The sequence below is a fragment of the Vidua macroura genome, chromosome 2, assembly GCF_024509145.1.
Source record: "Vidua macroura isolate BioBank_ID:100142 chromosome 2, ASM2450914v1, whole genome shotgun sequence".
NCBI classification, from domain to species: domain Eukaryota; kingdom Metazoa; phylum Chordata; class Aves; order Passeriformes; family Viduidae; genus Vidua; species Vidua macroura.
In genome coordinates, this window is record NC_071572.1 from 17,240,338 (window position 1) to 17,255,815 (window position 15,478).

The 15,478-nt window shown below is 41.1% G+C and overlaps 1 protein-coding gene across 1 annotated transcript in view; it reads left to right on the forward strand.

The window, feature by feature from the left end:
- The window catches only part of VEGFD (vascular endothelial growth factor D), a 30,754-nt gene that overhangs the window by 10,159 nt on the left and 5,117 nt on the right, over positions 1–15,478 (forward strand). Inside the window, exons 2-4 of the mRNA XM_053970488.1 lie at positions 7,573–7,783; positions 11,742–11,932; positions 14,387–14,535. Of these exons, the coding sequence (XP_053826463.1) occupies positions 7,573–7,783; positions 11,742–11,932; positions 14,387–14,535 (551 nt within the window). The remainder of the gene's footprint in view (positions 1–7,572; positions 7,784–11,741; positions 11,933–14,386; positions 14,536–15,478) is intronic.

Sequence of the window (15,478 nt, forward strand, 5' to 3'; positions counted from 1 at the left end):
AATAAAATTTGGCAATGGTTGAGCCCATGCTACCTAAAAATCATGGCTCATCACTCTGAGCAGTATCTTCTGTGTTTCCTTGGTACTCCCTTTGGATGAATGCTGCCTTCTCTTTCTCATATATTTTGCTTTGGCTATAGACACCAGGTTAGGGATCATCTCTTCATTTCACGTTTTAACATGACTCCAAACTGATAGAAAACACAATAATGCCAAAAATACTATGAATAATGATGAGAACCCTCAAAAGAGTTCTTCTTACTTCAAAAACTCCACACAAGCTTGTTATTTTTACCAGGAAAATGCAGTTCTTTGTGTTGCCGTCATAATGGCAGGAGCTGCTTCATTTTCTTGCCAAGAGAGAACCAAACTTTTCCACAGGAGCTCCCTTGTGGTTCCTTGGCCACATCAGCTCACAATCTGTGTGCTGGGAGCCACAGCATGGCTGGGCAACTGCACCGTGGCCTTGAGGCAGGGAATGGAGTGCTTTTTTCTGCCAGTGCTGGCCTTCAGCCAGTCCCAAGTCCTTCTGACCCTGGTGCAGTTGCACTTCCTGGATGGCTATATTTGTGTACCTCATAAATTGCTTGTGCTTTAGATTAGGAGAGGTTATTTAATCTCATTTGAATACTCTCAGCTGAGTGGGATTCAGGTCTCCTCACTACAGCTAAGCTGCTGATCTGCCAATTCATCCTTCAGCATCAGCGGAGAGGAAGAGGCATTTTGGAGGCACAGTTAGTTCAACAGGCCTTAGAATGGGATGAATGTTCACCCAGTGGCCCTATTTTTCTCCATTATCTATGAGAGGAGTCTCAGATAAATAGTTCATATTCATTTGGGCAAATAGAATCATAGAATCAGATTAATTTTTATTTTTTATAATTGTGGGGTGGCAGGGAGCTGTAAGCACTCTATCTCCACAAGATGAGCCTGCAACTGTAATCAGTTTATACACTATGGTAAAATCACCTTGGGGAATGCATTGTGGAAGAGAAAAGGAGGTTGTATTCAGATGTAGCATACATAGGAGCAAAATTCCTTTGTATTTTCTTGTGGTGATGAATTATCTGCCTAGTATTTAAGCTGGTTTGAATCTAGTTCTGAGATTAGCCTTCAGGCAGCACTGGAACAGGAGGAATTCACCTTCTAGTTGCATATAGTCTTTGTCTTCTACATAACGTCTCTTGAACTGAATGCAGTTGCAGCAGCTGCGTAAAGCACACGATGCTGGCATAAAGGTTCAAAATGTCCTCACATGCTGCCAGTATTCTTTGTGTTCAGGTGCCCTCATTTAGAGACAAAACTTCCACCCTGCAGATTGGTTAATTTTGAAAGCTTTAGTCTGACCTTATCTAAAGCCTGTTTGGCCAAGTTTGAGATACAATGGCATTAAGAGAATCATCACTGTGCTATGCAGCTACAATCTGCTTTCACTGGCAAGATAAATCTGTTACCTTCTTTCTATTGCTTAGCTGCTGAGAGGATGGATCACAAAATAGTGCAAGGTTATCGAGAGGTCCCTTATCATTTGTCCTGGCCCCAGGCACAGTGGTAATGCTGAAAATTTCCATTGGTATTTATGCAGCACTTGCCATGACAGTGTCTGTGACCCTAACTCAGAAAAACATTCCTTATCAGAAGAATTCTTACACATGTCTAGCTTTAAGCAGAGGTTTATGTCCTACTGTGGAGAAAGACTGTGAGGCTGGAGCTTAAGGAATATAATCATGTGTAAAGCTTTCAGGATGTATTTCCTAAGTCTGTGAGCATGCTTGAGTACAGAGTGAAATGCAGGCAGATTGAGCAAGATATAGATTTCTATCAATTTTTATTTTTGCCTTCCCATGCACACAAAGTATTATTCATCTGCATCAATGCAGATCATTCATGCATCTGTTTTCTTAAATACAACCTCATATGTTTTTATGCTATAGGTCCTCAAATAAATTTAGGACCTTATCAGGCCTTTTTTTTTACTGTTGTACTCCACATCTTTCTTCTGTTGTTCAAAATACCTCCAGGAGGTCTTGAAACACATCATTAATACTGCTGAAAAGAGCAGCACATGCCAAGAAAAAAAAAAAAAAGGAGTTCTGCAAAGGTGGGCTCTGCTGGCTTTCTTAGACATAATTTTGATTTATTTTTCCTAAGCAGGAAATCTAGGAGCTTGTCAAAGGTGGAGAAGAGGTGCAAACTGCAGAGCTGCAGCCCCTGATAGGATATGGTCAATACTCAAGAAAGAGCACAGTTTGAACAGTGCAGGCTGGCTGTGGGATTGTGCATCTGTATGACATAAGCCAAATATTAGACTAGCATAAATCAGTGGGAAAATGAACTCAGTGGCTGATTTTAGTTATTGTCCAAGGTGGGAAAGGCCACTGAATGTATCACTGCTTTTTCTCTTGTTCCTTTCCAATGCTGACTACTTTTAGGGTTTTCCTGGCATCTGAGATTACTAGGAAGAAGACAGATAGCCCATTATGGTTTCTTTTGGAAGGACAAGAGTTGTAATTATCCAAAAATCACAATGCTAACTCGTGTTATCATTTCCTGACGATTGTTCATAGCCAAAATAGAGGAAAACAGATATTCCTCTTTGAATTGAAGAATAATTTTGGAACATATGAGAGGTCAGTGTTTTGAAAAACATGTGACTTCAGTTAATTATGAATCTGGTTTTTATCTCGGGGTATGGGATCTGTTTTTAGATAAGGTCCTTAGAAAAATTACATTAATAGCAGCAGCAAGCTGAGGAGATAAGAATGAACTACTTAAACCTGCTACTTTGATATTTGTTATCAATAAATTCTACTCAAACATTTCTCACAGGGAATAGCATTATGTCTTTGGTGGACTATGGGATGTACATTGATGAGTAATGGAAATTTAGGACATTTGGAGCTTTCCAGTGATATGGCTCCACAGGTAATTTTTTAATATTGTGAGCGTGGAAATGACATTGCCATGGTCCTTTCCCAAATACCCCTTGTCTAATTTGTTTTTCTATTAACTCTTAATGCATATTCTAAGGTTGCTGGGGCCGGAGTTCATGATTTTGCTCCCTATGTGTACCATGCCAAGTGCAGTTTTAAGTTCTGTTCCACATCTTGGTTGCAACCATTACAACCAACAACTTCCACAATGGTGACAGCTCACTTCAGATGACTACTAAAATCTGTGTCAGTGGGAAGGAAAGTTGGATGAGGGCATGGAATGGAAAAAAAATTGATGTTTTTCTGGACTAGGAGGCTGAGCAGCTCAGACTGAGATAGGTTTCACTAGACTCCCACCTAGCAGAATATGGGGAAAGCAGTGAAAATAAACAACATAAAAACACAGTGGGATCCAAGCAGTTCAAGATGTTGAGAGCAGAGTGGAGAATGGGAAGGGAACATGGAAGGAAGGAATGTAGTCATCAGAGAAAGACTGAAAAAGGGAGGTAGGTATATCTGAAAAGTGAGGAACAGCATGTGCAGATGGCTACAGTCAGGGAAAGCAGTCAGTGGTTCTGTTCCTCTTTTGCTTTTTGTGAGGAGCTGGATCTCCCAGAAATGTCAGTGAAATGTCAGTCTGACATCTATGCATCTTTCCTCTGCTCTGTGGCTGGGTGAAGAGCTCCCCTCCTGTTCAAATGCTAGTTTTAAGAGCTTTCCACTTGCTATCAAGGTGAGAGGCCATAAAGTCCTAAATCAAATGACAGGAAAATTTGGGACTATTGAATCTAACACCCTCCTCCAGTTTCACATTTTGAAAGATTTATTCACATTTCTGTCCAAAGCTTCATTCTTCTAAGTAGGTCTTTTCAGTCAGCCAGAGTATGTCTCTATCTAAACAGAGCTTGAATTTAAACAGCAGTATATGAAAGAAGTCTCCAGACCTGTGTGGTGCCCTATGGCACTTCATCCATGGTATTATCTGAGATTGTAAGAGGTTCTGTGTTTTTATTTGGTGCTGTTCTTTCAAAATAGTATGACCAGAAATGAATGCTTTGGAAATATTTCATGACAATGATCTATTTGGTGCAGCTGTGCTGTAGGAAGAGGGTGGCCAGCAGAAGCAGTTCAGGCTGTAGGGCTTTGTCCTGCTTATGGAGCTGATGCACCTTCTAGACTTTGCATTTTTTAAGCTTTTACTTTTGAATGCTTTTAAGTTGTGGGCAGCCACCTCTGTGGTCAAAGTGAGGATGAGGATGTCCTTCTGGTGGCTCAACTGTCTGCTGTGTGCTCTAGCAAGCATTTAGAACAAGGTTTTAGATAAGAGCATTGTGGTAGTCTCAAATAAATCAAGGGGCTTTTCACTGTTCCTGTTTTGACACTTAGCAAGATTGGAACAAAATTCAGTCCTTCTCTTCAGATGTTTTATACCCCAGATAGCTGTGTTGAGATATGTTTGACCAAAGATCTACCATACCTCTTGTGATCTGGTGAGCCTGGCCCTTCTGGTCACTCAGAAAAAAGACTTTCAGTGTGATTTCAAATGAATCATGCTCTGAAAGTGTCTATATTTCTCTGTCTTTGCTACAGAAGGAGCTCAGGGCAACCAGCTCACAAACAAAATAGATGTCCCCACTGTAAAATCCTATAACTACTTGAGATTCAGACCTCCCTTGGACACCAGCAGTGCCTTCAGCTCACCATCTTGCCTAGTGTCAGCAACGCTCAGAGGCAAAGACCATACTTTACCTCAGTGCTGTTGTTATGGGAAAGGGCACCAGGAAATTCTGTACTGGATAGGGAATCCTGTGAAGAAGTTAAAAAGTCAGCTGTGAAATGTGTTCCCTCTGGGAAGAAGTCAAATATAAGAAGCAGGAATACAATTATCCTTGTGTTATCATGGTAGGCAACAGGCAATCCCATCAAGCTGCAGAGCTTGGATAGGTGTTAGGACACATGATGAGAGAAGGGGCTGAAGTGAATCAGATTCACTTCAGGGCAATGTTGAGCCGAGTTGGATCTGACAGAGAAGTGCTAACTCTGTGTGAGTTTTGGACAATCATGGTTAGGTTTATTAGGATACATTTCTGATGACAAATCTACAATGAGCACTGCTCCTTCCATTTCCTTTGACCATGCACTCCAATTTCCAAAATATGAAAAGCAGTAAGAGAAGAAACAACCTGAATACATAGGCAGGTTTTGTTACTACCACTATTATGCATCAATATCAGAGGTGTTTTTTTTTTTTTTTTTAATTGCCAGAATTCAAATCCTATTGGAGGTGCTTTTTTGGTATAGAAATGACCTCAACTAAAGACCCTTCTACACATTAGTACTTGTGATGGCATAGTTTGTTAATTTCAGTGTATTGTGTTCACATTATGGAATTTGTATATCTTTAAAAACTAAAAAGTCCTTAAAACAGTAAAAAATCTTGCTTTAGATAAAATCAGTGATCTTTGCTTACCATGAGGAGGCATTACTACTTTTTTTGTACTCTTTCATCTTAGGTTTAAACATTATTTTGCTCATATAATAATCAGGGCTTGTTTTAGTGGTAAACACAGTGATGGTGTTTGGTTGATGGTTGGACTTGATGATTTTAGAGGTCTTTTCCAACCTTAACAATTCTATGATTCCATGATTAAGAAAACCTCTTGATATAGGAGTAAGAGAAATTGAGAAACTAGTCATCCCAAACTGCTGACTCTTACAAGAAGTGCAGGGATATATCTTCCAAGTTCCAGAATGCTATAATCTCATTTTACAGGTTCTCTGTAAATTAAGTCTAGTTTAGAAGTCTTGGATGCTGATTCAGCTCGAACATTCTTTTGTACCACAAAGAGAGAGGAAAGAAGTTAGCAGAGTTCAGTTTTGATGTCTTTGGTCCCATTACCATGCCAAGTCTGGTCCTACACTCACATGTTTTGCAAGACCAAGGAGACAGTTTGTGAATGGGAGTGAATATAAGCTGTGGTTATTAGAACAAGTAAGTCTTGACGCATTGACCTCAAGCTGAATTTCAGCTTTCCTGGATCAGCAAAATTCTGGGTATCTTGTTTGTAAAACTGTCTAGAAATTCAGTTACTGGTGCTAAGTATTCACATTCCTTCTGAGCTATTTGTCCATAAGTATTGAGATGGGGTTTCTAGTTTTTACCACATGTGAAATGCATGAGAAATCATTCACCTATGAAGCAGACATCTCTATAATGAAATATGGCAACTTGCTAGAGCACAATATAATGTTCTGAAGGCATAAAAGGAGAGCAAACAACTTTTTCTGAGTTAACTACTTAAGGAATTTTAGGTCAATGGAAGGTAATTACCCAAAAATTAACTTGGCCCATGTGTACAGGCTAACATCTGAATTGTTGCACAGTAAATGCCACAGATGTCTTATAAAAAGTAACAGATGCACTCAGTGCTTGGATTTCAGATCTCACCTAAAAATCTTCCTGTTATAGGTGGTCCTTTCCCTCACACCTTCCCCAGCCCTACACAGAGCACTCACTTGCTACTGGTTCAGAGTGCTGTCTGCTACACAGCTCATTGACAGCCTCTTGTACTACAGCTTTGCTTGAAGGAGCTGGAGTTTAATTTATGACAGCTGGCACTGCAGCCTTTTGTTTGCAAGTCAAAAAATACAGTTCACTGTACAACCAAAGAGTACAACTGAGAGAGACCAGCCCAGTGCAACACAGACATTTACAAAGATAACCTCTTACTTGTGCTGGAGACAATGTTTTCAGCAGATCTGGTGAGTCAGTGGAAATAAATACTCAGTGCCTTGATAAAGGCACAAACACAGATGTCAGAAAGCAGCAGCCAAAGAAAGCAGTATTGTTATGGGATGCTGTACAATATTAAGTGTTAAATGGCTATTTTTAAAGTGAATATTAACTTCAAAGTGATGGTAGAGGTCTTTCTAGGGAGCTTTCTCCAATGGAAGCAGAGTGGTCATAAGCATCACACAGGTGGAAAATGCAATGACTGTGCCAATGCTGCTGCACAGCCACAGCTCTGAGGCTGGCCTTGGGCAGGACCCAAGTGTAGTCACAATGGGAGATGGCAGACACATCCTGCACTTTGCAGCATGTTGAATGTTGTGCATGCAGGCTATATGGATGGGCCCTTGTATTTAGTGCAGCTTCCAGCTGTATCACCCAACCCTGCAGCGCTGTCTCTTGGCTCGAACCAGAGTTTTGACACCCGAGGTGGCTGGTGGCTGGGCACACGAGCTGAACTGATTCAAGTTACCTGTAGGGTGACCTGGGATTCACTCTGGCACAACTGGCCAGCTCGGGCACAGCAGTGATGTGACCAGTGAGGTCTACCAGGCTCCCTGGAGACCAGGGACACAGTAAAGTCTGCATTTGTCAAGTAGTTCTGAGGGCTGTGAAGAAGAGGGTGGAGAAGTGGGCATCTTTCCTTCCAAATCTATGTGGGCACAAATCCTGCAGATAAGTCTGGTGCTGGGCAGTCTCAAAGCCTGGGACAGCTCTGTGTGCTTCTGTTTTCCCAGGCACACTCAGATGTCCTCAGTAAGGTGCTGCCCTTTGGTACAAGTGCTCCATGTGCTGCACTGGGGACAGGCTGCAAAGCACTGCCTTTCTGACTTCCCCCTTTCCTTCCAGAGGACATCTCTGTCGGCATTGGAGCGGTCAGAACAGCAGATTAGGAGAGCATCCAGCCTGGAGGAGCTGCTTCACATCACTCACTCTGAGGACTGGAAGCTGTGGAAATGCAGGCTAAAACTCAAGAGCCTGGCCAACATAGACTCCCGCTCTGCTTCACATCGCTCCACCAGATTTGCTGCTGCTTTCTATGACATTGACACACTGAAAGGTAGGTGCAGGTTTGTGGCCAAGTCTGATCTCAGCTTCAAGGCCCCTCCCTGATTCTCGTGCAGTAAACTGTGAAGTAAGGGGTTTCCTAGAATATACCCATGCTAGAAACAACAGGGCATTTCTGGAAAATTACTTTGTATGAAAAGGTGTCAGACAACACCCTGAGTACACCTCCCTATTTTGTGGCAAAATCAGGCTTATTTTCTCTGCATACTCTCCAAAGGGAAGATGTACTGTTCAGGGATTTGTCAGTGCCCAAAAGAAAGAGAACTCAGTGTACAAAAACCAGGTCAGAATGACTGGATGAGGGGCTGGAGAGCAGCATTGTGCTACATCTCAGAACGTGCTTGCAGGCAGAAATGAATAAACTTTACTGCAGGCATAGAAATCCCTTTTTTATTAGGTGTGCTCTGATCCAAGGCACTGCACCAGCAGCAGTGTCTGTGTGGGAATTGAGAGAAAAAAGGTGTTGCCCTAACCTCAATCTGTTTGAGGAAGTTTCTCCAGAGAAAAGAAGACCTTGAGGCAACCAACCAGCAACTAAAAGTGGAGAATCACAACCTACTCCTTCCATCTGGAGCAAGTATGAATATTGTTCCTTGTTGCTGTGATGCTCAAGAGGTATTACATATTCATGGATGTAAAACAAAGGATCAGTTACTATATTTTGGTCCAGCAAATGGACATCCTACAGCAAAGCTAAACTGTAGCCTAATGAAGGACAGGCTGAGATAATCTTTGTTGTCTTTATCCTGCTGTGATATTATCATATCACTTTCCTTTTGGGAAATCAGATATTACTGATCCTGTTCCAATACCACTTTTACAACAACCCTAGCCTCATTCACACACATATTACTCAGCTAAATTATGTCTGAACAAAGGCCTTAAATTGCTTCTCTGAGCCACAACACAGAAATGTGTATACAAGTGCCTGTCTGAAGGGGATTTTCATATCACAGGCATGGCTTTATGCTTTTCACAGAAATTTTGTAAGAAAAAAAGTTAAAACAAATACACACATGAGCAATTAAGAAAGCTTTTTAAACATTTTGCTTATATAGCCTTGTAATTCTACTCAAAAACATAAAAAATCCATAGAGTTATTAGGAGTACCCAGAGTCAAGTGGTATAATCCTCTACTCACTGTTGCTTATTTATGAACACCAACATTTCTGCAAAACTAAAACAACCCTTTTGTCAAAACAGCATGACAAAAGGGGATGTTATTAAATGTTACTGAGGCAGAGAACATTGAAATGGGCATTTTTCAATGGCAGAATAATGTAACTCAATATTTATAACATAAATAATGCTCAGATAATAAGGTCACTATGACATTTAGTGTGCTGTGAATTATTTGAGATGGTCACAAGGCTGGAGCACCTCTCCTATGAAGTCAGGCTAAGAGAGTTGGGGCTGTTCAGCCTGGAGAAGAGAAGGCTCCATGGAGATCTAATTGCAGCCTTCCAGTACCTAAGAGGGAGCTGCAGGAGAGCTGGAGAGGGACTTTTCCCAAGGGCATGTAGTGAAGCTAAAAGAGGATGAGTTTAGACTAGATATTAGGAAGACACTGGAACAGGCTGCCCAGAGAAGCTGTGGATGACACATCCCTGGAAGTGTTCAGGGCCTGGCTGGGTTGAATATTAAGCATCCTTGTCTAGAGGAAGGTGTTCCTGCCCACAACAGAGGGGTTGGAATTAGATGATCTTTAAGGTCCCTTCCCAGCTAAACTGTTCTGTGGTTCTATTTTACTATGGTCATATTGATAAAGTTTTCTGCTTGGAACAGCTATTAAGTTGCTTCCTATTTTCCCTTTGAAAGTCTAAATTTAGACACAGAGATGTCAGCTTTCTCATTAAAAGTCAAGGTGCTGAAATTGAAGTTTAAAAAAGCCCATTGGGGCTGGCCATTCTTCCATTCAAAGTGGAATTATCCCAGGACAGAAAGTACTTTTGTTCTAATATATTAATATGTTCAAGGTACTAAAGCTCCTTTAAAAAAAACACAAGCCCATAAACATGTATTTCTTTCCCACACCCTTTCCAGTCATTAAACAGTGACCTTTCTGCCAAGTGCATCTGTTTTGTTTTAACAAAATGTTTTGATGAGAAGGCTGGGTCAAGACTTATCATTGTTTCACTAGAGTATCTTCCACAGCACTCCAAACTCCATCGAGGAAAATTCAGGACTTTGTTCCTCCTTTCTAAAGTTTTAACAATGAATTCACTGAAAGTTTGCGTCACTTCATCTAACCACAGTCTCCCCTGCTGCTCAGTCACTCAGGACTGCAGCCCTGTCAAGCTGGACACTGTATCACAGCCGAATTTCTCATAAACTGCTCTGTGCTTGGTGTCAGAAATGACCAGGGTGAGAACAGGGCTTCTGAACAAGATGTGACACTCAGTTGCTTGGCAGCCAGTTCCTGTAACAGCCCTTCTGCTAAAGAAGTGGTTTATAAAGTGAGGATGTGTGTAGCTGGAAAGGTCATCGCTGCTTATGCTCATTGAAGTGACGTTTGAAGTGATTAATGAGTTTGGCAAACACTTTATTTTCTATTTTAATGTTAGGATGAGATTGCTGTTTTGATAGAACTAACATTACTCTAGAAAAGTATATTGATTGTAATGATTATTCTTCTCTTAATTTATGCCTCTTCTTCACAATTCGGACATCAAACTCTTATTTCTTGTACTCTCTGCATGACTGAAAAATGGAGCAAATCAACCATGTTGAAGGACTTTGCAGGAGTAAACAAAATTATTTAAATATACAAAGTCAGTTGAAAAAAAAAAAGGTAAAAATAACAAAAGGAAAGTCAGGAATGAGAAAAATAGATCTTCACCTGAAGGTGAGGTATAGCATATAGGTTAAAAGTATTCCAAGATTTCTTTTTTCTCAGAACTTCACTGTAAATGTAGGCATTGCTTTTACAATAGTAGGGAGCTGGACTGTGCTTGAAGATAGAGCATTTTTTGAATAGTATAAAAGTTGCTTTTCATCTTTCACAAGTCTGATGTAAGGGGTAAAGAAGAAAAACATTTTTCATCATTTTAAGAAGAACTTAAAGGATAAGCACTGATGTCTCCTGAGCAATTCCATAATTTGAATCAAGTAAGCAAAAGGCAAAAAATGGAGAGCCACCTCTTGAGAAAACTCCATACTGTATTATGTTTATTAGGTAAATGTCACTATTTTCTCTGTCTGGTTCAGGCAGTTAATACATTATTCCTTCTCACAGTCAGAATTTGACAAATCAGTCAAGCCTAGTCTACTGGTCTACAGCAATTCAGAATTTGAAAGATGCCATGGTGCTTTGAATAGACGACTCACGCTTGAGTTCATATTCCTGTTATTCAGCCTTGAACCCCCTGGTGGTACTGAGGTGTGAGACTGTTTGTCTTGGATTTCACTGGGCATTTTGGAAACCGTGCTCTCTGGCTGACATCCACCAGGAGTACTCAAACCCTCTGACCAGAATCTGGTAATCATTAATGTGCTTTTGCACTAAGGCCCAGGCCCTGCTGGGTCCGTGGCGGGGTACACTCAGAGAGAGGATAAAGTGACAATAAGGAAGGCTACCCTGGAGCAAAGGGGAACAGGGTGTGGGGCAGCTTGGTCAGATAGACACTGTGGAGCTGGGGACTCTCAGCTAAGGGAAATCAATGCAGCTCTACCTCATCTGCTGGAATTAACAGAGATTTTGGTCATTTGCATTGAAAGCTAAAGGCAGATAAATGCAACAACTCTCTGCCAGGCAGCTGGTGTAAGTTACTGGGATAATTTTGCACTCAGACTCCCTCTGGTCCTTAGATTGATCCAAATAAGTGCAAATTGATCCAAGTAAGTGCAAATGGCCTGCCAGCACTTCATTTTTATTTATATAATGCTTCTGCTTCACTAATCAAGAGGTTTAACTTTGCCATGATTGTTCATAAAAATGCTGTTTGCTCCAGTCATAGATGAAGAATGGCAAAAGACTCAGTGTGTGCCAAGGGAAACCTGTGTGGAAGTTGCCAAAGAGTTGGGTACAACAACCAACAAATTTTTCAAGCCTCCTTGTGTGAACGTGTTCAGATGTGGAGGCTGCTGCAATGAGGAAAGTCTCAGCTGCATGAATACAAGTACAACTTACGTGTCGAAAACGGTAAATGAGGTTATTCATCTGTTTTCTTTTTACCCAGGCTCACCAAAAAGGGAGGGGAAGAAGGATGTTTGGTTTCTGAGATCCTGTTATGAAAGAGCTGTCTCTACTATCATAACAAACAGAAGAATTAATTTTTTATCCACGTGGAGTGAATGCAGGAGTGTGCAATAGCATTTTACATTCATGTTGCATTATTAAAAATTGTTTATATATGTGTAGAGATGGAAAATTAGGTCCTGAGAAAGTGACTGCAGGCTCATAATGATCGGAAGTTAGATCCTTCTTTAAAATATTGTTACATGGACTGGGGACCCCTTGAAAGCATTGTCTCCTAGGAATCCTCTATATCCAAGTTTAACCCCAGGAAATTTTGTTGTGTTGGGCTGCTGCATTTCAACATTATCATCCGTGCCAAGAGGGCTGGCTAATAATTTTGGATGTGCAATTTTGTAAGCCAAAAAAAGAGACATATTCATCAGGAGAGACCAGATGCTCTTAATTAGCATGCCTCAGGTTCTCAATGTCCCAAATCACACACCTCTTAGGGAGAGAAAGGCATAAACCAGTAGTCAATTACTAAATAGGTGCAACAGGCGATACCCAAGTTTTAATGACCAGTCCCAAAAACTGAGCATAGCGTAGCCAGACAGCTTGTTGTTTAGACTCCCACTAGAGGCTATGAACAGAGATATCTTGCTCCAGTGGGTGACTGAGCAGAGCTCCAGGTTTAGTACTTTCAATCCACTCTGTGGCTGAAACCATCCATTGTTCATCAGCAGTCTGGTCTAGTGGGTGGCACCCCTGCCCATGGGAGGGGGTAGGGGTTGGAACGGATTTTTAAGGTCCCTTCCAACCAGCCTTTCTATGATTCTATGATTCTATGATTCATACCCACAGATGAAGCACAGGACACTGGTCCTCTTCATCTTGTGCATTTCTATTTCACTTGGCATAATAAATGATATTCTACTTATAAAAAAGACTTTTCTTTAAATCATAATAAAGATCAAGGGCAATTGTTTCAAAAAGAAAATTGAAGCCCTTATGGGGAACAGGTCCAATTCACTTCTGTATTTATTTTGTGTTTGTTGGAATGTAATTCCACTGTGTCTGGTTGTAGTGGAATATAGCTGGAGTAAAATAAATCAGGGCCTGTCCTTCTTGCGTCAATGCTCATTAGTTGCTTTCATTCCACACCAGAAGGAGAAAGCTGTTATGAGCTGTTGGCCACACACAAAAGACATCTGATCGGCTCAGGGAGCTAGGTCAGGCTAAGAAGTATTTATTTATTTATGTGTTTTTTGAGCAGCAGTTCATAAGTTTGTTGAAAAACTGCAATTTTGCAGAGTGTAACATTCCTTTAGCATCCTTCAAAATAAGCATTCCCTCAAAAGTCCCCAGCTAAGTTCCATTTCTGGATACACCACCATTAGTTCAGATTTATTCATCTAATGGAATTATTTCCACATTCCCATATTCCCATATTAGTGAGAGGATTTTTTCCCTTGGTATAAAATATTGACTGGAGGATATTCCCATATTAGTGAGAGGATTTTTTCCCTTGGTATAAAATATTGACTGGAGGATATTGATGCCACCTGAAGTTAGACACTGCAACATGTAAGTTTTAATGCCTAAGCAGTCTACTTTGGAATACTCAGTCCCCGCAGGTGGATGCAGCTTTAAGCCAAGACATGCTGGCACACCAAGACGTGCCCAATGCTTTGGTTTCCATGGGAAGGAAGCTGGTTTGAGAGGCAGAGGGAGTGTGGATGCCTTCAACAGCTCCTACACATAGCTGCCCAAGGAACCAGAGCCTCCTCAGGCCTACTCAGAGATCGCTCAACAATCTGGATGCACTGAAAGCAGGCTGCTTTTCTCCTCAAGCTCCTGCTGTAGTCAACAGAGAGACACTTCCAGGATAATTCCCTGCAGAAACCCAGCTGAAGCAGAATGAACTTTTCTCTATTTACTCCTGTTTCTTCCTTCTCTGAGGAGGCTGTGGGGGTTAAGTCAGGTCCCTAAAGATGCATGCTGTGATTACACTCAAGGACAGTTAAGTAGCTGTCTCTGTAAGTAGTAGAGACTCAACTGATGGTACAACCAAAAAGAAAGTTCTCAACACCTACCTCTTTCTCATTTGTCCCTAGCATCCAAAAGAGTTTTTTGTGTTTGCTTGCAAATAATTTTGAGTAGTCTTGGGTGCTTAATAGCTGTAATACAACACTAGGATGCCCATTTTGGCAAGTTCCTACCTTGATGGGTATTGCTTACTCTTCCAAACCCTCAGTGCACTTCTGCTCATTTATATTTATGGTAACTATCTCTAGATAAGAGCAAGGGTGGGAAAAATGGTGGAAAGGAATACAAGATTTTTCTTTAAAACTGTAATTATTAATAACTATTAACTGTAGAATGAAAACTGAAAAAATAAATGTTATTTGTGCCATCTAGCTCTTTGAGATCTCGGTTCCCTTGACAAGTGTTCCTGAGCCTGTGCCCATCAAAATTGCCAATCACACAGCCTGTAAGTGTACATCAAACACCCAGCGCCACCAGTACACCATCATACGAAGATCTGTCCAGTACCCAGAAGAAGATGGGTAAGTTCCCTCATTTGCAAACTTCTACACATGTTGAATTTTTTTTGTCCTGATTTGCATGTTATAATGGTCCTTTCTCTTTCAGTTATCCCAACAGTTTTTCTGAATAACTTGGTTATCACTCAGGGTTAGAAAGTTCACCCAAACCATGTGAATTTTAAGTGAATGGTCATCAGAATCCAACAAACTGTAGGCTAGTTTAACAGCATCTGGAGTCACTAAGATATTTAGGTTCTTTAGCAGGGACTCAAAGTGCTCATATTGGCACTATGCTCCACTGCAGCTATTTGAGAATGTATGCATAGATGTTTTCAGCCTGACACAGCAACTCTGCTTGTGCATTATTTAGCCAGGGCACACTGAGTTCTGTGCTCAAGCTAAAGCCCTCTGTCATACTTTATGCCACCTTGAGTCAGGATCAATGTGAATCTTGGCTTTTCACTTTTTGATCCAGTCTTGGTTTGCATCTGTTGGGCTCACGGACGGGAGAAAAGTCACCTCACATCTCACTCCAAAATGTGGCATAAAATACTATTACTCCTGGTGAGAAAAGGTTACATAAATTAAACAAAGGCTCTAGAAACTGAAATAGCTTGAATGACTCACTGGAAGTCAGCTCAAAAAACTCTGTCAAGACCTGCATTCAGCTTATCCCCATCACTGCCCTTCAGTTGGACATTGGGGTGGTGAGAGGTGTCATTTCAGCAAAGCTACTCCAGCCCTCCCTCAGCCTGCTGGCCACTCTGAATCCTCTTTCTTGACAAATACAGAAGAACCTTAGTCTTTTTTCAGTTTGCGAGTTTCCATCCCAGAGCAAAGCGCCTGAAAGTCAATCTGTTCCTCTGACATTGGAATAGTCCCCTGTGCATCCATGAGCATGGGCAAATTAAATTGGAACTGAACCTTCTGGCAGCAAGGCAAAATTCAGTAAAGTTACACAACA